This window comes from Corapipo altera, unplaced genomic scaffold (assembly GCF_003945725.1).
Source record: "Corapipo altera isolate COAL_440 unplaced genomic scaffold, ASM394572v1 46, whole genome shotgun sequence".
NCBI classification, from domain to species: Eukaryota; Metazoa; Chordata; class Aves; order Passeriformes; family Pipridae; genus Corapipo; species Corapipo altera.
In genome coordinates this window covers 221,634-243,657 of record NW_020884883.1, presented here as the reverse complement: position 1 = coordinate 243,657, position 22,024 = coordinate 221,634, and the positions used below count along the sequence as shown (strand labels likewise).

At 34.2% G+C, this 22,024-nt stretch overlaps 1 protein-coding gene across 1 annotated transcript in view; it reads left to right on the top strand.

Annotated features, from left to right (window-relative positions):
- The window catches only part of MCPH1 (microcephalin 1), a 121,118-nt gene that overhangs the window by 23,345 nt on the left and 75,749 nt on the right, over positions 1–22,024 (top strand). The window contains 4 exon segments of the mRNA XM_027641083.1: positions 10,625–10,649; positions 11,343–11,361; positions 13,691–13,847; positions 19,803–19,880. Of these exon segments, the coding sequence (XP_027496884.1) occupies positions 10,625–10,649; positions 11,343–11,361; positions 13,691–13,847; positions 19,803–19,880 (279 nt within the window).

The window sequence follows — 22,024 nt, the reverse complement described above, 5'->3', positions numbered from 1 at the left end:
AACTAGACTGTTGCACTGAAAAGTTTTAAGAGGGCATTATTTTGAACAAAACTAGACTGTGTAAATTTTTGTAAATAATTAAATGGCAAAACTTCTCTAGTACCAATCAAAATATGTTCTTGAAGCTTTATAAAAACAACAAAACATTATACAAATTTTTATTTAATACTTTTTTCCAATGGCTACAACTTAAACATTGCAATGTTTTGCTAACTTTTGACAATGTGAAAGTGAAGTTAGAAAACATTAGTTTGTTTCCTTTGCCCAAACAAAAAAGTGTCTGAGATAAATAGCATGAATACTTTAAAAACTATTATTTTATTGAATCATTAATTATTATGAAGTATTTTTCTAATGTTTATTTAAATCTTAAAAGAATTTTTATGTTAAAAATACAAGTCCAAAAGAAATGCTATTTCTTAGTTATTTTAATGTACATTTCCATGTGATGACTATGTTAATCTTCAGACAGACCGTATTGCTGGAAATCTGGTGTAAGTGTAATCTGTTAAATTCATTATTTTGCTTCTCAAATTAAAGATAGCTATATAAATTGCAGTTAGGCTTTTGTCATAGAAAAAGAGTCTAAAAAATCTACTGCCTCTTTAAAAATATTTTAGATGTTTGCTGAATGTAATTCCTGGACAAAGTCTAAACTGGAACTTTTATGTGTACTTTAGTTCTTACTCATTTGCTGTGGTGTATGCTACAGTGACCACTACAATTCTAACTTGTTCAGTACAGTGAAAGCATATCAATAGGCATTTGGAAATCACTATGTGATGGTAAATATTAAAAAAGCCATGGAAAAATACCTTTATGAAATAAGACTAGGTGTAAGTGTTAACATTATTTACTTCCATGGTTATTTCTATTTGTCATTTTTGGTTTCTTTAGTATAAATCAAGCTGTAGATTCTATATTTCTCTGCTTTACTTAATATGTTATGCATTTCTTTTCTTCAAAACCTCATGCAAGTTGAGTTTCCTGTATTTTGTTTTAGCTGAAGTCAAAATCAGGGAATTACTTTGATTAGATGCTTGTATATAACAATTTTAAATTACAAGTACTCATAATTTCTTTGTCTACACTCTTTATATAGGCATGCTTATTGTACTCTTAACATGGAAGACTTCTAATCAAATTTATCTAAAATTGTATTGTCAACAAACAAAAGCCATGAAGACAGAGCAGTTTATAATGACGGCTGCAGACATGTTGGGGGAAGATAAGTAAGATTTTCAGGAATCTTTAATGGCTTCAGGAAGAAGCTTTTCGGATTTAAAACAACACTACCACCCCAAAACCAGGACTTTTGGTGTGTTCAAAGGCAGTGCATAAAGATAAATTTATAGAGTTGACTCTTAGTTTTGAGAGACAGCAACACCTCAATGAGGATAGTTTCAGATTCTTCTCCTACAGAACTGTTAAGGATAAACTCTGTCAATTAATGTCTGTGAATGTCATCAGGAGTCTTCCTTGCTCTAGAAATTTAAGTTGATGATACTGGATTTTATGGATAAAATAAACCCTTTATGTATTGTGATGCATTTTTTAATTATTCCATGAAATTAGATACATAGTTCTTTGTTGCTTTGCATAGGGAAGACGAAGTTAAATAACTAAAATTAATAATAAAGCCAAAAATGTATTCAAACAAGTTATTTACAGTGGTGATAAACTTGGTATGAGGTTGAGTGCTCATTGCTTATTGTCACAAAAAAGTTTACATTTACCACAGCGCCTGCTGCATGTCACAAATGTAAATATTTTGTACTTTAAAAATATGAGAGACTCTTTATTAATAACCAGTTAACTGCCATTTTTATTCAAATAAAAAATTTGTTTCCTAGTTTTAGAGGGATATGAGAGGCTATGGATGTCTTTTAAAGCATCTAACGGTATGATATCACTAGATATGCAACTCAAATTTTACAGTCAAAAAATCCTTAACATACTGTTTTCTGAGTGAATAGAAGAAACGCTTTAACCACATGAGAAAAAACAGTTAAATATCATGAGGGATAATTAAAACTGTATTTTCACAAAGACGACAGTATGGACTTAACTGGAATTCCTTCAGTTTTGTTTTTAAACATTCATCTTGGCTTGTATTTCTATGACTTTTGGATTTCGGTGAAGGTACATGTATCAACACTGAACTGATGAGATTTTTTGAGAGGAGGGAAAATTTTTGCGAAGAGTCTAAGCTTGTGCTGTGAAACAATTGGTGTCACTAAATTTCTGCTCACTCAGCAAATTACATATTGGTTGTTTTTTAGAACCTTTTTCAAGAAATAGTGGCTTAAGTAGATGGAGAGTTTTGATTTTTTTGTTTGCACAGAATTAAGAAAAAAACTCACTTCACTGTTTCTTTTTTTTTTTTTTCTATAACATTGGTAGTTATTGTGATTTTTGGTTCAGAGACTATTTATGAGGTCTTACATAAAGTCAGAACATATTTTTTATTATTACTTTTAGGCAAGTAGGAAATTACTCAAGATCTATCCATGGTGAACAGTAGATAGGGATAAGTATTGAGAATAAAATCCTGGAATCCCAGGTTACTTGAAGTACATCTATATCATCTCCATCCTTTTATTTAAAAGTCTATGCATTCTTGGATTTCATGGTGGAAGGGAGGCTTTAGTGCAAGAAATAGATGTAGCTCTTTCTGGCTCAGAGCATGAGGGGAACAGTACATAAACATTGTGGAAGAAGTGAGAGCTTGGAGTCCACGCTTGAAGTGTACATACCTCATTGCTGAACATAGGTATATATTCTGTTCTTTTCCAGTTTTGGGGTGCAGTGTTACATTTAGCGCTGAGGTCACAACCATCATGACAGAAAACCAACCAATCCACTGGGCTGCAGCTGGTTTGACAGAGAATCAGTGTAAAACTGAAACTGTTTTCCCTCTTGGCATCAGAAACTACCAGGAGGAAAAGGAACTGCTGCTTAGATCCTATTTTTATTTTTTTTTAATTTAACTATTGGAAAAATGAATGCCCAACATAAACCTACTGGTATCTGGCATGACTCTATAGGTCGGAAATCCTTTAGTTGATAGAACTGCTTTCTAAATTATAGTCTCACAGATCTTGAAAATTGTTGAAAATCAATCTGAACAAAAGACTTCCTAAACTCCATTTTATCAGCATTTGATGTGTCTTCATTGAGATTTTTTTAATATTTTAAAACAAATATCACCATTCTTTTCTACATTAAAATTAAACATTTCATAGATTAATGGTATGATCTTTGTAGAATTGAATTATGAGCTTACAAACAAATCTGTGTAGAACAGAAATATAAATATACAATCAGCTAAATAGGAAAAAAGTCTCGCAACACATCACACACACACTATACAAAAATCTTTTTTTCGATGATTTGTGTACAAGTATGATTGATTAATAATTCTTCAAGATCCTAAATTTTTTTTTTATTATTATTCTACCCTTCCTAATATTGCTGTTGCACTTCAAAGCCTGAAATAAGTATTGTTCAGTTGTTTACCATATTGTCTAGAGTGCTGTATAGCTTTAACTCAGGTTGTTTACTATCATCAACAAGTGGGTTACAATCTTGTCAGAGAATTATTTACTGAAGTTTACAATCTTGTATCTTACCATAAAGTTAACATAAATCCTGGCTTGACTCTTTTGGGCTACAAACATGTTCAGGATTATATTCATCTCAAATTCCACTCATTGCTGCATAGCTGGCATCTCCAAAAGACTTCAACTATCCAAATTAACATCACACTGTTACTAATTGTGCAAACCCACCATGTAACAGTTGGGGGGATTCAAAATTGTTCTTTCCCTCTAAAAATGGTTCCATCCCTACAGCCTGCACAATGGAAATTTGTCTGTGCCTCAGTTGCTTCTGCCCAATGACCTGTTGTGAACAGAGTTAATGAGCCAGTGATGTCTGCAATGAAGTTGCTGAGGCAAACATCATTTCTGATGAACCTTCCATGGTGAGTGGCAACCACTATTACCAAAACTCAAATGGATGGCTGATGAGGTCTTAAATATCAAACCATTAATTTTACTGAAGCTACTCTACTGTTACCCACTACCCTTGGGCTTGTATTTTATCTTGCAGTTTTGGCACAGCTTCTCATCTGAAGCTTTATGAAGTGCTTTTAGTTGGTCATAAGTCATCTGTCCAAAGAGATTGTTCACTTCATTGGATCATAGTGAAAGCATAAACACTTTTTAATGTCTGAACAGATGAAACATATTCACTCCCATGTGATACTTAATTTTTTGTTGAAATTATTTACAGAAGGTTACAAACTAATTTTGTTAACCATGGTGAAGCTGGGATTTGGGGGGAGAAGTTCATGTTGCTTAAAATTTCAGCGGAAACTGTGTGACCTTCTCACAGATCATTTGGGAAGGTGAGTATACATTGGGCATTATTTGGTACTAATGACAGAATTAATTTGTGCCTTAGTGTTGTCTTTGAAATGTTTCTTCTTGCCTATATGAGTTTTCTTTGTAACACAGTGTTGCCCTATGATAGCCCTTGTTCCTCTTTCTCCTGTCTTGTGACTTTTTTGGGGTGAGCGAGTGCCCTTCCTTCACCCAGTCTTTCATCTTCTGTTAGAATCTGAACTATAAAGTAACTTTCTCCCCTTCTTAGCATCCCACTTCTTGAAATTCACTTCTGTCACACTGTCTCTGTCTCTTTCTTATATTAGAAGAAGGTTCTTTACCCAGAGGGTGGTTGGGCACTGGAACAGGCTCTCCAGGGAAGTGGCCACAGCACCAAGCTTGACAGAGTTCAAGAAGCATTTGGACAATGCTTTCAGGCACACAGTGAGATTCTTGGGTCTATCCTGTGCAGGGCTAGGAGCTGGACTTGATGGTCCTCGTGGGTGCCTTCCAACTGAGGATATTCTATGATTCAGTGATTCCTCAGGTTTCTCATAATAAGGTCTAGAGATGAAATTTTCCTAGTGAAAGACAGTTGAGAACTGGACTGCTGCTTTTCCTGAGCAGTGGACCAGGAAGCCAACCCCTAATTGGTACCTGTTGGAAAGAATGGGAATCACTGCTACCTGTGCTTATAGAAACGATAATAAAACTTTTCATGTCATGTTGATTGACCTGGAAATTTTTTTGTTGCAGCCAAAGCACTGGAAAGAAGCATCTACTCTCCCCTTAACCTCTGGCTATTCTAATAGAAAAAGTCAGTCTCCAGTTTTGCTAACGATCGCAGACAGGTAAACATGTCCCTTAAACTTGCAGAATGCTGTGAAAGCCATCCCTTGCTACAGAGATTTTATATCTACCCCTATGATTGACTTTTTTCTCTTAAATATAGTTGTTAGCTATGATTGGTTGTATGTGGAAAACTGAAAATGTCAGTAAGTTGTAAACTCTGACACTGCTAGTCTGAAAAGTCTGAAACCACTCATCTTTCATCTTGCAAACAGAAGTTCTACTAGGGGTTGCTGTGTCTGCGATTACAGGATTTCTCATGTTTTCTAGTATTTGGCAGTGAAGGAAAAATGGTGCCCAGGCACCTGTCACATCATCTTATTTTTCTGTCTTCTAGTAGCCTACTTTGTTTTTTCATCTTTCCTCATGGCAGGATTGAATTTTTTCATATCTTTCTAGGACCAAAGCAGAGGTGCCATATTTGGTTAGGAAATTACAGTTGAAATTGACTTTTGCAGCCAGAGGAAACTGGAAAAACATCAGTATCAAAGGACTGATAAGAGGAGAAAGGCTAGCCAGAAAGTAAATTACAGCTTTGAATAATTGCTGTTTAAAAAATACCGAATAATAATCATTCATTACAATTACCAATTATTTTCAGCTATGAACCACAATTACTTGAATAAATTAATTATTACAATTTATAGATTGTTTATAAAAGCAGACTTAAGGTTTTGGATCCACATTACAACCTTCCTAGATAAAAGCAAAGTGAAATTAACCTGGTTGTTGAATATTCCTATGCTACACATGGCTCTGTCTTTTGGCTCATGTACTAGTAGGACTGAAGATTGTTACTTCTGAAATACTACTGTAAAGATCAAAAGTCAGTATAAGAGTTCTAAACCAATTTCAAAACCATCTGATGGACTTACAATAACCAGAGAAGAAGGGATTTGAAGTATACAAACAAGATAGGATAATAATCCTGTACTCTCCCTTACACTGTATTTGCACACACATGCACTGCTTTCCCCTGCCTCCCTCCTGGCCTCCAGAAAGGAGGTATATTGGCCAAATCACATAGGGGAAGTATCTTGTTGAGTCCTAAAGGAGAAGGTCTTTTTTTGCTCCATGAAAGCATATGTTTGAGATTGATAGTACTCTGAGGAATATTTCTTTCAGAACTTCAGTCAACTTTAAGGCACAAGAGGAGCATTTGGACTAATATACAATTCAAAAGTACTATTTATTGGTTGAAATCCTTTCTTGAAAAATATCTGAGGCCTAGATTCTTGACTCAAAGACAAAATGAGATCTAATATACTTAAGCTGGAATTCAACCAGTCACAGATGTAAAATTATTATTATCATGTTAATTCTTTATGTGAATGCACTTTATTCTTGAAAACTGACCTGGAAAAACATTTTATGGTCTAATCTTCATTTGTCACTTGTGAAACAAAACCCATGACATGCTTAAGGAAGGAAAATTTGAGCTCACCTTCTTGAAAAGCAGGTCGGACAAAACGGGACATTTTTATTCTTGTCCTTCAGCTCCAAGAAACACCTGCTCAAACTTAGAAGGAAGAAAAAAATACATTTTGGACACCTTCTTTCTGAGGTTGGTAAGTTAGCATACAGGAAGTATCACGTTATTTTTTTAGTACTGGGGAGATTTACAAGTACTATTTCCTCTCAGCTACTGAAATGCATGTTTTATATTTCAGATGACTTAGAAAAATCTTTCTTTCTTGGCAGACTCTGAAGAAGTACTTAATGCAACTTGCTTCTACAAAATATATAAAGGAAAGCTAAACTATATAGTATATGTAAAAGCTTATATTCCAGACCTCAAAAATAATTCAGAAAGAAGTGTGTTCTGAGTCAGAGTACAGATAATGCAACTCTTCAGGATTCAGAGATTAATGATAAATAAAAGGACCAGTTAACTTAATACCACCTTTTCCAGTGTTTTATTAATAATAATCCCGCTACAAACATACATTAGAACTCCCAGTGATGCTCAGCAGATGGCTTTTTGCTGGTCAGAAAAGAAAGCGCTAACTCAATTTTTTTTGGTTGTTTTTCTTTGGGTCGAGTTGGGTTTTTTTGCAATAAAAGCAACATAAAAAAGAAAACACACAAAGAGCACAGAAGAAAAATTGCATAGCGAGGGGGGAAGCAATTAACTTGAAAAATGTAGAGCTGAAAATTAGAACATAGTTTGGCTAAGTTTTCCACTTGGTAACTGTAATTAAAGAGAACTGCTTGTCTTATTGAAGCAATAAAACAAAATATTGTCTGCTTAGCAAGTGACCTCTAACTTGCAAAAATATGCAGTTCTGAATGCAAATGAAACAACAGTTTGGAAGAAATTTAATTTATTACAATTTCTACATTTTGTGTGCGTTCTTCTGCATTCTGAAGTCTTTGAATAACTTTTATGTTCACTGACAGGACATTTTTTCAGAATACTCCCTGTACCATCATGTATGCCATGTACTGTAGCCTAAAAGCCACAATTCAAAAGCTGACTTTGCAGAGTAAGGTCAGGACAGGCTGCAGGTTTCCTCATTTGTGTGGATCCAGTATTTTCACTTACCTATAGACAAAGTATTAAGAAACTGTTAACAAACATTTCTGCTTTGAAGCTGAAGAAGCAGCTGTAGGATTTCAAGCTGCTCTGGTCCTGATTTATATTAATGCTTTTTTTTTTTTTTAAACCCAAGTTTTGGCAAAAGTAGTTGTATGATTAGTGATACTTTCATAACGTATAAAAATTGCAGGGAAGGATATTTTTTTGCACATTCTAACACATCAGGATCTGGCTTTAGAGTTAATGCTATGCAAGGAGCCCCAAGAACCTAGTGGAGGTCCTTTTTTTGGATTTAACTTCAAACTTTGACTAAAAGAGCTTAATTTTGATAGCAACGAGCCTTGGCTTTACATGCTGAAGGAGAACATCATGACCATGCTAAAACATATATATTTGACTTAGATGAGTTTTTCCATGCAGAAAGATTGGACAGAGGAAAGCAAATCCTTGCTTTTAAGCCTTGTTTTTTGCCTTCCCAGGCTGTCACATCCCAGAATCCTTTAATGTTCATGATTTTTTGCAGATCCCACAATGTGTATTAAGACAGTATGAAGTGTGTCCTCATAACTGTATAATCTGACCCCATGTCTGATTTCAATCATCTGACCTAACCTGTGCAGTGAGTGTCTAATATTGCAGTCCTTTCACCAAAGAACCATTACTTAATTTCTTACTAGCTGTCTTTTTTGAGTGTTTATTCTTAAATTCTGAGTTTATGTAACTTAATACTACTTATATTCATGTTCTGATAGACATATCTAATATATATTGTTGCATTGTTGTTATTGTTGCACAAACTCTTTGTGTGTAAAACTCCAGTGTAGAATTGAGTTGGACCTTCCAAGAGCAATTGAATGTGACTGCTTGTTTGGAGTTGGAAAGTGATGCAGTAGAAAGTCTTTTGGCTAAGAACAGAACAAAATTTGATTACAGATAACTTCACTTTATCCTCTCTTCAACGGTCAGGCTAGCAGTAGAGTAAGATATCAACACTAAGTATTACTGGCAACAAGTTAGAATTCAGAAACTTACATTTCCAAAAATACTACATTGAATTTCTCTCAAATATTTCAATATAAAAGTTGCATCCTTTTGTCTTGAAATTTTATTCCATTCTATTATTGATTGTTTTTACATTTTGACATTGTATACATTTTCAGTTCTGAAGTATTGTAGACCTTACATGCTTATCATGAATTTAAAAGATTATTGAATGTGCTGCATTATGTCGCTTCTGAAGACTTAAATAGATGGGGTTTGTGATTTTCAAATTTACCTACCCACAGAATGAAATTACCATGTGTATGTTGAAATGACTCCTTCTTATGTTATCTTTAATATCTGCCTTGTCAGTGGTATCTAAATTGTGTTCAGTTTACGCAAAGAATGTTCATATAATGAACAGTCATGGTGCACATTATTAGTCTACATTCTGTAAGTCTAATAGTCTACACAGGTAATTCCAACTCCATTCTTAAATGTGACAAATTGCTTGACTGCTCGATAGAGAACAGTTCTGTACTGATAAGAGAAGTCGGAGTTGCATCAGAGTATGTTCTCTCTTCTGTTCTTTGATTCATTAGTGGGTAAAATGAGTTGCCCTCAAGTCGTTTTTTTACCTGTACTAGCAATTCAAAATATTTTTGTGGTCTCAGGTCAGTACACTACTCAAAGGAAACTTTGGGAGCTTACCACTTGGGTTGTGGCAATATATTGGAGTGCAGAAGTGGGAATGATTTTTTCTTATGGACCAATAGTTATCTGGAGAAATTATTTAAATTCATAAATTGATTTTGAAAATTAGGAGTTGTTTGAAATAATTTTATAAAATTCGGTCAATCTACTTTTTTCTACAAAATTAAAATGTTTATGTATTTCTGTATGTTTATGTAGCTACAAATAATTCTTAGCTAAGGTTTTCAAAACATCTTCTTACATGCATTTTTTGGTGACTATGTTCTGTTTAATTATGTATTTCTCTGATACTGCTAAAATTCTTGTTCTGCGCTACCTTTGTGCGTGTTGGAGGCCTTCATGGTCGTTGCTGATGAACTCCCTCCTTTTCTGATTTCTATAATACTAGTTCTTAAAAAGCTTCTTTATAATCCATATGAGGCAAACACTCCTGCTTTGTACATAAGCTATGGCTGGTATTGCAGAGGAAGGCAGGGATGCTTTTTAAGGTCTTTCAGAGTTGCTGGTTTGAGGATTGCTGTACTCTTTGAGTATCCCTTGTGTGTTACATTACACGAACAACTTCTATTTACTAGAAAATATTAAAGAGTGAAGGAATGTTTACTTAACCTGAACATCATATACTGAAGTTATGCCAAAAAACCCCCACTATACTGTAAAAATAAAGTCATAAAAATTATATTTTTCAATAAATATACTCTTGTTTCTGCAGCATCTGGGCTAATCTCTGCCTTTCTTTTGGAAGAAACTGGAATTTTAAATTACAGGTTTTCTTTGTTGTAGGTAAGCTGCCTTTTCCTTTCCATCTGATCAGAAGGAGATGGCAGAAAACAAATACTATCCTTTTTTCTGTGGCATCTCAGACTGGAAATCCTTTGCTTTTTGTTTTTGCTAATGAAAGCTTACACTACTGTCTTCTGCTATATCAGATGCTTTGATACAAGACGTAATGGAAATGGTTTCCTTCCTTCCTTGTCTTCAAAGTTTAATATTTCTATTATATGTGTTAATTAACTCAGACTCTTCTCCAGGTAATACTGTAATTGTGAGGTGGTTTAGTCCTTTCAATGGAACAGTTTCTAATTGAAATTTTTTTTCAAAGGGGAATTTTTTTCAGATTTTTGATGTTTTCTTGTCTCTTTCACATCTCTAGCCAACAAGGATACTAGTTATGACTGGTGTCTTCTAATTATTAAACATTCTATTTATTCAGCACACAGTTTAAATTTGAATGTGGATAATCTTGTTATGTGTATGCAAAATTTTGGGGCTGTGCACTTTATTTCATTCTATGTTCTGGCTAGAAATTCGTACACACATGTATATGTCACTGCTCTTTGCACTGTGTATGTTTCTGTTGCTATGGTGCAGACTGAAGTAGTTCACAGGTGAGCTCAGCAGGGCTTCAGAGCAATAGAACTGAAATTTTAAGCAAGTTTTGAATTTTTCTGAAGGAAATGTAAATAGTAGTTGTACGTAGTAAATGGTTCAGCCCAAGACTTAGGTTTTCCCTGTACATTTTAATTATTTATATTTAAAAAATCATAATCTAAAACATAAGTTTAAAACGTTTTCTTTCATACAAATAGTTGCAGAGTAAATATCAGCTGTAGGCTTTTTAGCCCCTTACTTTCAAAATATTTGAAGCAGCTGCCACTGCATATTTTGGGAGAGAGTTAATAATTTTCTGGCATGCTCTTATCATTCTCTTAAAGGTCTTACAGCATAAAGAACATCCAACAAAAACACAATTCCATATTTTATACTACACTTGCTTACAGTTTTTTAATTCTTTTTCAAAACTCAAGATATTTTTACTATCCATAAATCTGTTTCAGGCTTGATGTACTTAAATCTTAATGGTTATACAGATATAAGTGCTCAGAAACGGCATTTAGTGGCTGTTCTTTCAGAAGTTTTGTGTAAATGGTTGTCAATAGCTATTAACAAGTATATATGTCAGAAACATAAAATGTAAGTAATACTTTTCTGGTACTTAATGTGACTGGATGCTAGTAACACCAAGTTTATAAAATGGTCTTTGCAAGTCATGCACTACAGGATCACTGTGGAGGAGATAAAGATCACAGCTACAGTGCAGATAGTAGGGGAAAACAGAGGCTGTGGTCTGCCTAAAAGAGGAGAACAAATCCTGGCAGAGCTGGGGAAAATTTCATTTTTTATAAAGAGGTCATTATTTTATTATGTCTTTTATGTTGCTTGTATATTGACTTTTCCCACTAGCCAATTATTTCATTAAATTAAAATATCTGGTGATAACAATTGCTTTTCTTCAGAACCTTTTTGTCAAGACTGCTTTTGGCTGACTACAGCTGTAGGCATACATCAACTTTTAAATGGGTGAAAGGAAAGGGACTGCTTCTGAAAGAACTAAAGAACAGAAAATAGTCTTCCAAAGTACAACCCAGTGGTCAAAAGCCAGTTTTACTACCCAGTAGCTACAGCCTCAAAAGTGGTTCATTAGAATTTACATTTTAAGATGCATGAGCTCAGTGGTTTCATGGGATCGGGTTTTGAGATTATATTAAATGCTGCTCACTGATTCACAGCCAGCAGCTACCTATTTTTCTGATTTACAAATCCAGTGAAATTTTGCTGTAAATTTTCATCCATCAATTTTTGCAGTTGACTCAAGGATAAACTGGTGAGTTTTCTCTGCCTTTTATAAGACATCTTAGATTCAAGTCTTGTATAACAGGAATTTCTCATCTCATTATAAGGAATATTATGTAGACATGGGAAAGAACTAAGAAAAGGTTCAGGTAGAGCATGGAAATACATCCCCTGAGCATGCACTCTGGGCAGGACCAGCCACTGTGGGTTGCAGCATTGCAAAAACATTCACTTGTAGGCTATGTCAAGTTAAAGCTCACAAAATGTAAAGGGAATAGTAAATATTCTAGTAACAAGCAAAGCCATATAGCCAAGGCCAGAATTCACACTGGAGTGGTCAGTTGCTTGATTTTTTTTAAGTATCTCAGCATACAATATCACCTTTTAATTTGTGTGAAATTAGTTTGCTACACTGTTTTTACTATTAATTTATTTGTTTTAAACTTCTTGAAAAATAGATTGCTCCAATCTCTATGAAGAAGTTTTTGCAGTTTTGTTGGAATTCCACTAAGTAGTTTGTTTTTTTTTAGCTGGGATACTTTGGGAGTTTGTAACAGCTTTCCTTTCTGTGGAAATCTGGAAATGTAGTGAGAATGAAGTAACCACAGAGGCTTCTGGAGATGCTCTGAGTGCTCTTGCGCTCTGAGTGTCCGTGATTAATGTTTTACCTGAAAGGATCGCCAGTGTGATAGATGTGACTGTGTTCAATGTTGTGCTTAATTGCTTTATCTTATGTCAAATGCCCTGGATGTTTCAAAGTCAATGGGGGGAGCAGGGAGGCCACCAGAACTTGGCTTTCATTTAATGATTCTTTAATGATCATTTATAATTGTAAAAATAATGATTAGTAAGAACAGGAAATTGTTCTCTTGCAACAGCTTTTCTTTAGTGATACCAAGATCTTACTCTTTTCACAATTATATATTTATATGCTTCAGCACAGCTATGTAGAGACCTTGAATTAGAATTCCAGTTAGAGGTGGACATTCTGTAATTTATATTTAATTTTAATTGTATTTAAGGATAAGTGAATTTTTAATTGAAACATTTGCTCAAATCTGTAGGTAGAAAGCCAGATAGAACTTTAGGATTTCTCTCTAAATTTAGACACAGCATATTATTCAGATGCTGAAAATCTTATGCTTCCTAATGAAAACCTGTTAAGAGTGCTATGTCTAATTGTTTACATTTCTTGGTAATACTTTTATGATAGTACTACAAAAGCAACCAAGAATTAAGGTCTGTTGTACTGGGCACTGTACACAAACAACATATTAGATAACTGCACTCAAAAGCTTTTATTTAAACAGACAAGATAGATGTGGGGGACAAAAGGGCTTTGAAGTGCAAGTAGATATGACTGTATGATAACAGAAAAGGGTCTGTTTGGACTCTATTGAGAGGGTAATGAATTCGGGGCTACCAAGTATGTAGAGGCTTAGTGAGAAAAGGACAAGAAATTATTAGTGAGGAAAGAGATGAGTTTGAGCTAATTTGTGTTGTGTGTATATGCTTTTATAATTCTGTAAATTCACTCAATGTTGTTTGGGGTCTTTTTTTTCCTTTTCTTCTTTTTAGGAAGCAGTAATACAGTAATTCAGGTGATGAAAAGAACTTGGAGACTTTTGTTCTCAAATGATGTATGTGGAACAAGAAATCATGTAGTTACTGGGGATCCTCATCATACCTTGAATGTTGTGCTGAGAATTTCTCATGGGTGTTGGATTGTTTCTTATGAATGGGTGAGAAGTGCTTTTTAATTTTACTACACGATAACTTAAACTTATTTTGTATAGCTGAAATATCAACTATGCTTGGGTCTATGTTACATACAATGGTACAATGTTCAGATATATAGACTTACCTAGAATTAATTCAATTAGATGAAATTTGTCTGTGTGAAGCTCTGTTACTGTGAGTTACAGTCTTTCAGCACTTAATCTAACCAAAGAATTTCTGTATTGTACCTCATTATGTATTTTAGGAAGGCCTGAACTTTTATCTCATGGATGAGAAACTCATCTCCTATGCGTTATTTTTGGACAGACTAAAGGCTAAATAAACCATTTCTGCTCAACATTAGCCAGCTCACATTATTCAGATTGAATTTTTTATATCCTGATAATATATTTCTGTTCTGTTCTGAAACATGCATTTTGTTCAGCGTTTGGTAAAAATTAAGGGGAATTGTTAGATCCTTTGCTGCAAGTAGGAAAAATATAAAATAGAAATACCAGTGACTGGGTGGGGAGCTTACCTGTCAGCCCAGGCTTAAGCCATCTCAATTGCTCGCTCTGATAGTGGAACTATTTCTGGAACTATGTAACATAGCTGTTGGAATTTATATGGAATTAGTTCTTCATCTTATACAGAAAAGGTTTGTTGAATAACTTTCAATTTTGTAGTTTCCTTTTTCTTAAAAATACTTGAAAATGTAATTGTTGGGCTGAAAATAAACTCCTATTGCCTTTTTGTTTTTGAGATGTCTGACACTTAGCAGTGTGTAGCTTGTCCTGTGTGATATATATGCAGTCATCTGAAGTTGTTGTGGTATCCTTCAGGGTTTTCATAAATTCTTGGTGATTAATTTCCCTTGGAATAGAGGGTTTGCATCTTTTGTCACCTTGAGGATCCAGTAATGTACCTTTGTGGCAAAAAAAAAGACTAATAGCTGCATTAAGCTTGGCTGCATTTAGAGGAACACATTTGAGCCGGGGGTTTGGAAAAGAAAATCTCCAGACATCCTTTCCAGCTGCAACTACTATATGATTCTTTGCGTCTATGAATTAAATACACTGAAATATCTGTCCCACACTTGGCTTTGTATGGAGCATTTAACAAGTCACAATGTAATTGCTGTAAGCCATTTTTTCATAAGAGGGTAGTCAAACATGAAAGCTGTGTTTTATCTCGGAGAAAAGCTTCAAATAACTAAAACAGTAAAGATATAACCAGTACAAAATAGCTTCCTGTGTTTGTACATAAGGCAGTATTTGGATAATCAGTATTGTGACAATTGCTGTCCTGGCATTTCACAGCCCATTTTGTACTCCGAACTTCTGCGAACAAATTCATGGTGAAACCATCTACCCATACTTTTCGTAGACTGTATTGATCAGTAGTAATGCCAAATTTTGTCCTCCTATCTTACAGTCTACCTTGTAGACTTATTCCCTCAAGTAATTAAGTAATCTCTTTCACTGAAATAAATTAGTGCTTTGAACTTTTTTAAAAAAATTATTTCTTAACTTGGTTAAATCAATGAATCTTATAATGTAAGAGCTTTTTTTGTCTTATTTCTAATTGTGTCACTGGCATAATTTTGCTATCTTTTAACCCAAATTAATTAACTGAAAAACTAGAGAAGAGAAAGCTGAAGCCTTACTTAACCGTCATTCAGTAGATGGAATTCAGGAATTCAGTAGAAAATTAGTTAGGAGAACTTCATTGGTGCTACATTATTGAATCCTTTGAATGTAATCAACCCTATCATAAGTACTTTCATTGGTAAAATAGTTCAAATTGGATAATTAAAATAATCAATCAATCTGGAGAAATTAATTACACTTTTTAAACAAGGTATTACTTTTGACCAGTGATGATTGTCTTTTGTAAGATGTCTCTCAACATTTTGAGAAGTTATTTACATCTGCCTTTTGACTCGTAACATGGAGATAGTTTAGACTGAAATATTTTTTTTCTTCCGAGAAAAACTTAAAATTATATTTTTAAAGATGGATGTTGGAGAAATACCAGATTTGCCATCAGACATTTAATCTTCATAGCACTCTATTTATATATTCCAAGATGAATTATTTGAGTACAAATACCATATGATCATTCAGTGTGCTATCTGGATGGGTAAGAGACCATAAATAATGACGACTCAAACAGTGTGTTTTCAGATCCTTGAGAACTTGATGTCTGACATACCTTTCCCTATATGATGAGAACATAGCTGATATGGATAACCAGAGGAAAACTGCACCAAGGCTAAACTTTTAGTTGTATAACCTACAGAACACTTTTGGAGCTCCATGCCATACTGGTTGCCTGCTACTGAATTACTTGAAATAGCCCATACTTGAGGATGAAGTGACAGATTGGTCAACTTGATTCTAGAGTCCAAAGCCAAAGGAAAACATTCTTTAAGGTTATAAGAGGTCCACAGAAAAACTATGCTTTTCTCACTCTCTTCTTCCTTCTCTGTTTTCTCCTAACTTGGGTCCTCCAAACATCAGGAAGACTGTACTGGTATATTCTCAATATCTCAATGTTATCAGCTGTATTTTCCTAACTTCTGATACTCCTATATCCAGCATTCTTACTTGATCCATACAGTACTGCTTTATCATTACAACTTAAATCTTCTGTAGCTGCACATTTGAAAACTTCTAGATAGCCCTTTCTTCTTAATAGAAAAGTGTTTATATTCTGAAGTATTTCAACTAAGAATAATATTGCAAATCATAACTTGTTTTTGTCCTGCATGAATTTGAAGCATTTTTTCTAGTGTTGCTGTGAATATATACTAGTTGAAAATTTGTCAAAGGCAGAAGCAAACTTTCAGTAGTTTGCAATGGAAAGCTCTTGTCTTTGTTTTCATGAAAACTGAATGTTTTAGTGAATGGTGACCTAATTATTTGCTCCAGGACCTGTTCATGAACTCAGTATCTAATTTTCTTTTTATCTAGGAACGTAGATACGATGCCTTTGTACTCAATTCCAGAACCATGATAGACAAGCATTAATCCATCTTTTGTTAAGACAAACAGAATTCATTTCTAAACAAAATTCTGTAAATACTAAAGGGATTGATAGATCTGTTGCTGTAGAATTGGCCTGGAAAAGAAAAAGGGATTATTTAATCATAACTAATCTTTTGGGTTTATGTTTTAATCTGCTTGAGTTGTTGTCCAGCTACTTTTGGTACAAACATAATTTTGGTACTATAAGGACATGATGTACACATTACACAGCATGGTACATCTGTTCCTGCTGAAGATTATTTATGAAGAATTTATTTTCATGTAGCTTGTCTCTGTGTTAAATTTTCTTGGTTCAGTTAATTAAAAGAGAAATGGCTTGGATTAACAAGTTTTTTATTTTCAATAAATGCACACAACTATAAGTATAAAGCTCACAGACTTCAATATTCTTACTTTAAATTGCTAAAAGTAATTGTAAAAAATGCACACGGCTACCATTTTAAAATTTATAATTTACAATCCTAAGTTGCAGTCTGTATGTTTTTAAGAAGTTACTATACTTAGCTGAACACAGAAATGCATTATTGAGTTTTGAATATTTGTTAAATGTCACTGACTTATTAATGTGATTAACTCTTATTTTTGTTTGGTATGATATAATGACTGTAGAAATTATTTTCTTTTTTTGTATATGCGTTGCATTTTCAAATATTTGGTTGTACATCTTCTAAAAGAAAACATAATATTCTTTGGAATTCTGTGATCAAGTTCAACAATAAGTTTGAAGATATGCTGCTTTTTATTACCAGCAACAAATCACTATTCACTTCTAGTCACCTGCAAAATTAGATACCTCCCCTCACAAGTCAAACATGACTTATCACATCACACAAAGCACCAGCTTTTGTAGCAGTTCACATTAAAAGTGCTGGTTTCCCTGGAAGTCGAGAGACATAAGCTGCTTTCAACTGAAAACTATAGAACTTAATTTAGAAAATAATTTTTTTATTGAAAATGAGTTTGGAATTTTCCTTCATGTAGCAATAGATTTGGGGCAAAAAAGTCCTTTACAGAAACTTATTTTCGTATATACAATTAGGCCATTTTATAAGGTTTATGTTGCTAGTTTATAATCACTCTGTTCAGCTTAAAATTTTTCATCAATGAGCTTTAACATTGTAGAGGATAACTTTACCATGCTCAATATCTACAATACCAGTTTTTATCCAAGTGGAATAGCTCACAGGCTTGTTCCTAAATTTTGTGAGGTAATGTTTTATAATTAAAATTAATAATATATGAATTTGTATGGCGTCTTCCAAAAGAAAGAAAAATACAGAGTATTTCAGTTATTGTGAAACAAGTATGGGAATAATTTCACGCACTGATGAAATTCAGCTTGTTCTAAGGTGAATAATGACAGTTTAATGGTGCCTGGCTGTGCTAACAGTAAGAAACAGCCATCATCTATTTAAAATGTGAGAGAGCTATTTAGGGTAAATGTGACAGAGGTAGAATTATTCTAAAACAGGGATTTACTCTCTGATAAATTCCATATATCCCATTTTGGGGGTATATGTATGCTTCTTATTCCCTTAATACTCTCTGTTGTTCTAGGAGAGCAGGGTCGGTACTTGTAGGTAGCATTGCTTGCTTTGACTTGTATTTAAGAGGTGCCAGATGGCAACTGCTGGAAGGATGTTGTGAAGCTTAAATATCTTTTAAAGGGAAAAGTTCTTGAGTGGAATGAGTGGACAAAACTGGTAAAGAATTTACCAATCTCTTACCTATATAAGAAGCTTTATGGCTCACCACTGATAAAACCAATGAGGAAAATAATCTTGTCTTCCATCAGAATGTGGTTCTAAATTTAGACTATCTACAAATTAGTAGCAAAATGTCCTTTATATGACTCAAGGACAGAGCCAATGTAGAAACTTCACTCTTTTTCATTTTCTCATTAAGATGATGCTTTTACCAATTAAGGGATAGTATCTAAACACTATGTGGGAGCTTTTAATATTATAGTCTACCAACTGCAAGTTATGGTAAAGTGTTTTGAAGAATGGTTTAGAAAATCAGTGTGGAAAAATATGCTGGATGAAGCAGTTTTGGGAAAGTTTTACCAAAAAAAATAAAAATAGTGTCTTTCAGAAATTAAAAATACAACCATTTTAAGTAGGTTTTTTCCACTAACAATTTTCTGATGGCGCTGATGGGAACAAAAGTCTGAAAGTAGTCCAAAGTGTTAGGATTGCTAGTCTCCAAGGATCATATTGATACAGTGTTTCAGAGCTCAGTTGAACACAAATGATTATGTATTTTGTAGAGTGTCAATGTTCTGCGCCTTTTTTTGTGCTCTAGAATATGACATTGAGAGGAGGGGACCAAAGTGAATGAAACTGAGTTTTCCTTCTTTGCAGGCTGATTTACATATGTAATGTATATTCTATGCAATAGTTACATAATCCGTGTCACCATTGTTTAACATCTTCATTTATGATCTGGATGATGGGGAAGAGTGCAACCTCAGCAAGTTTGCAGATGTTAGAAAACTGTGAAAGAGTGTTTCGAACACCAGATGGGTGTTCTTGTTCAGAGGGACCTTGAGAGGCTGGAGAAATGAGCTAACAGAAACCTCATGAAGTTCAATGATTAACAGAACTGATATAGTATAACTTCCCTTTTGGAATCTTTGTTCTAATTCTATGTATTGTGATGAAAATAAGTTGACTTTTCTAATGCCCTCACAAGGTTTTAAATTTTGATGTAGCTATGCAAAGAAATATGGCCAGTATTTTAATGGTTTGTTTCAGTTGTAAAATTTGTATCTTCTCTGATTGCGTGATTTTTCAGCAAATCATTTGGTTTGGATAAATGAAATATCAAACAACTGTTGCAACAGCACTGTCACTTCTAATTACACATTCAAAGAGTTTATTTTTTTAGAAACTATAAGAGCTCTACTTACTACCTATTTAATTCTAGGTTCTGTGGTCTTTGGAACTGGGCCATTGGATTTCAGAGGAACCATATGAGCTTTCGTCCAGCTTTCCTGCAGCTCCTGTAAGTTTAATGGTCCTTTAAGCTTCTGAACCTTCTTTTGTTTATCTGGGAAATTACTGGCCCTCTAAACAAGTTTTGTGAACAAGAAAGCCTACTAAAAAAAATATTTTTTAAAACAAATACTGTAAGGAGTTATTTTCTCCTTTGTCCACTACTTTTTGAAGTGTGTGCAAAAACTCTGGTATGCGTGGAAAATGCAAAAAATTGATCCACCAATTAACATCTGAATAAACCAGGATCTTATTGAAGTATAAATGTACTTTAATTTTATTTTTACCTGTGCTTGTATATAAAATGGAGAGGCATGCTATTGCCAAATGGAAAGATTTGCAGGTCCTAGACTCAATTTTTTTGGTCCAGAAATTTCTTGGGCAATGGAAAGTTACTGTGACCTTCTAGAACTGCTAAGTAGGAAAAAATGAAGCATTTTTCCTGCCTCTAATGATCATTCTCAAATACTGAATCAGGAACAAGTGCAAAAGTGTGCGTATCGGGGACATTGTGTACCTGTGCAGACCTGCGAGCATCAGTACTTCATATGTTCTAATCAATTAAACAGTAATTTTATTTTTGTTATAAATCAAGTGTTTAATGTTATTTCATTCCTTCTGAAATGTTTCCTCTCACTTCACTTTGGTGTTTGCAGTTGAAGCCATGCAATCCTCTTTAGATAAAATGTCATTTAAAAACATATTCACTCTAAAATTTCACATTCGTGTTGATAAATTGCTCCATTTTCCCCAAAAATTAAAAAGTCTCAATAAACAGGTGATCTATTCAATATCTACATCAATATATTTGATCACTTTCCCAGAATAGTCATGAAAAAGTCTGAAGCTTTAGAAAGACTTGTTTTCAACAAATCAAAACTAGCCATGCAATATTAAATTATTTTTGTCATACAATGTTTTTTTCCAAAATAAATAAAATTAATGTCAGCTGGAAGTTAGCACTATTTTCCTCTGCCAAGTTGAGCATTCATACTGTGCCAGATTCCATCATGGTTTTTAAGAAGCTTTTTGGGAGTTGGTTTGTTTGGTTTTGTTGGCTTTTTTTTTCCTTAATCCCCTAGATTATTGGGGTGGATATGCTTAGTATCACAAATATTGGGAGCATTTTCTTTAGTTGTCTAATTAAAGGCAGCAAACCAGGAAATGCAGGAATGTATACTCAGCATTTCTATTAGATTTCACAGGATCATAAAATATTTTAGATTAGCAGGGACCTCTGCAGGTTGCCTAGTTCAACGTTCTTCTCCAAGGGACTCGTCCAGTCCACCCTCGTGGTAATGAGTGAATAAATTAAAAAGAAAATTTACATTTTCCAATTCCAACTTGTATTTGCTGCATCTTGTCCCTGTCCCTTGTCTCACTGCGGTGCACCTCCCAGAAGAGTCTGGCTCTGTCTTCTCTGTGTCCTCGATCAGGCAGTTCTAGGCAGCAGTAAGGTCTCTTCTTCCCCTTCTCTCTCTAGCCTGAAAAATGCCAACTCTCTAGGCCTCTCTTTGTGTGTTGTGTACTTCTTGGTATGCACAGCTCCTTTGCTACCTCCTTTACTACTTGCTCTCTAAGACATTTCTTAGGAATTCATGAAAGCAATTTTATGACATATTTTGTTTTAGTTTGGGATTCATATATCCTTACAAGTTTACTATGAAAAACAATAAAATATTAAACAGTAATTTTAAGTACGCTATTTTTGCAAGTCTTCAGGCAATGACTGTTAATTTACATTCTTTAGATTTATCTAAAAGCAGATCATGAAGTAATATTAGAAATATTTTTTTGTATCTGCTATCCTTTAGTAATGATGACACATTTTTAGTGAAGAATGGTAGTGGTGTGAGTGGTGGGGTTCTCTGACAGCAGCTTCAGCAGCTTTAATGACTATCAGTATAAAATGGAAAGTTTTCTTCCATCTTTCTCAAAATCATTTACTGTTTTCAAGATAGAACCATAGAATCATCCAGGTTGACAGAGACTTACAAGATCATCCAGTCCGACCATCAACCCAGCACTGCCACTGTAACCCCGAAACCACATCACCCGGTGCCAGATCCAGATGCCTCTTAAACACCTCCAGGGATGATGACTCCACCACCTCCCTGGGCAACCTATTCTGATGCCTGGCCACCCTAACAGTGA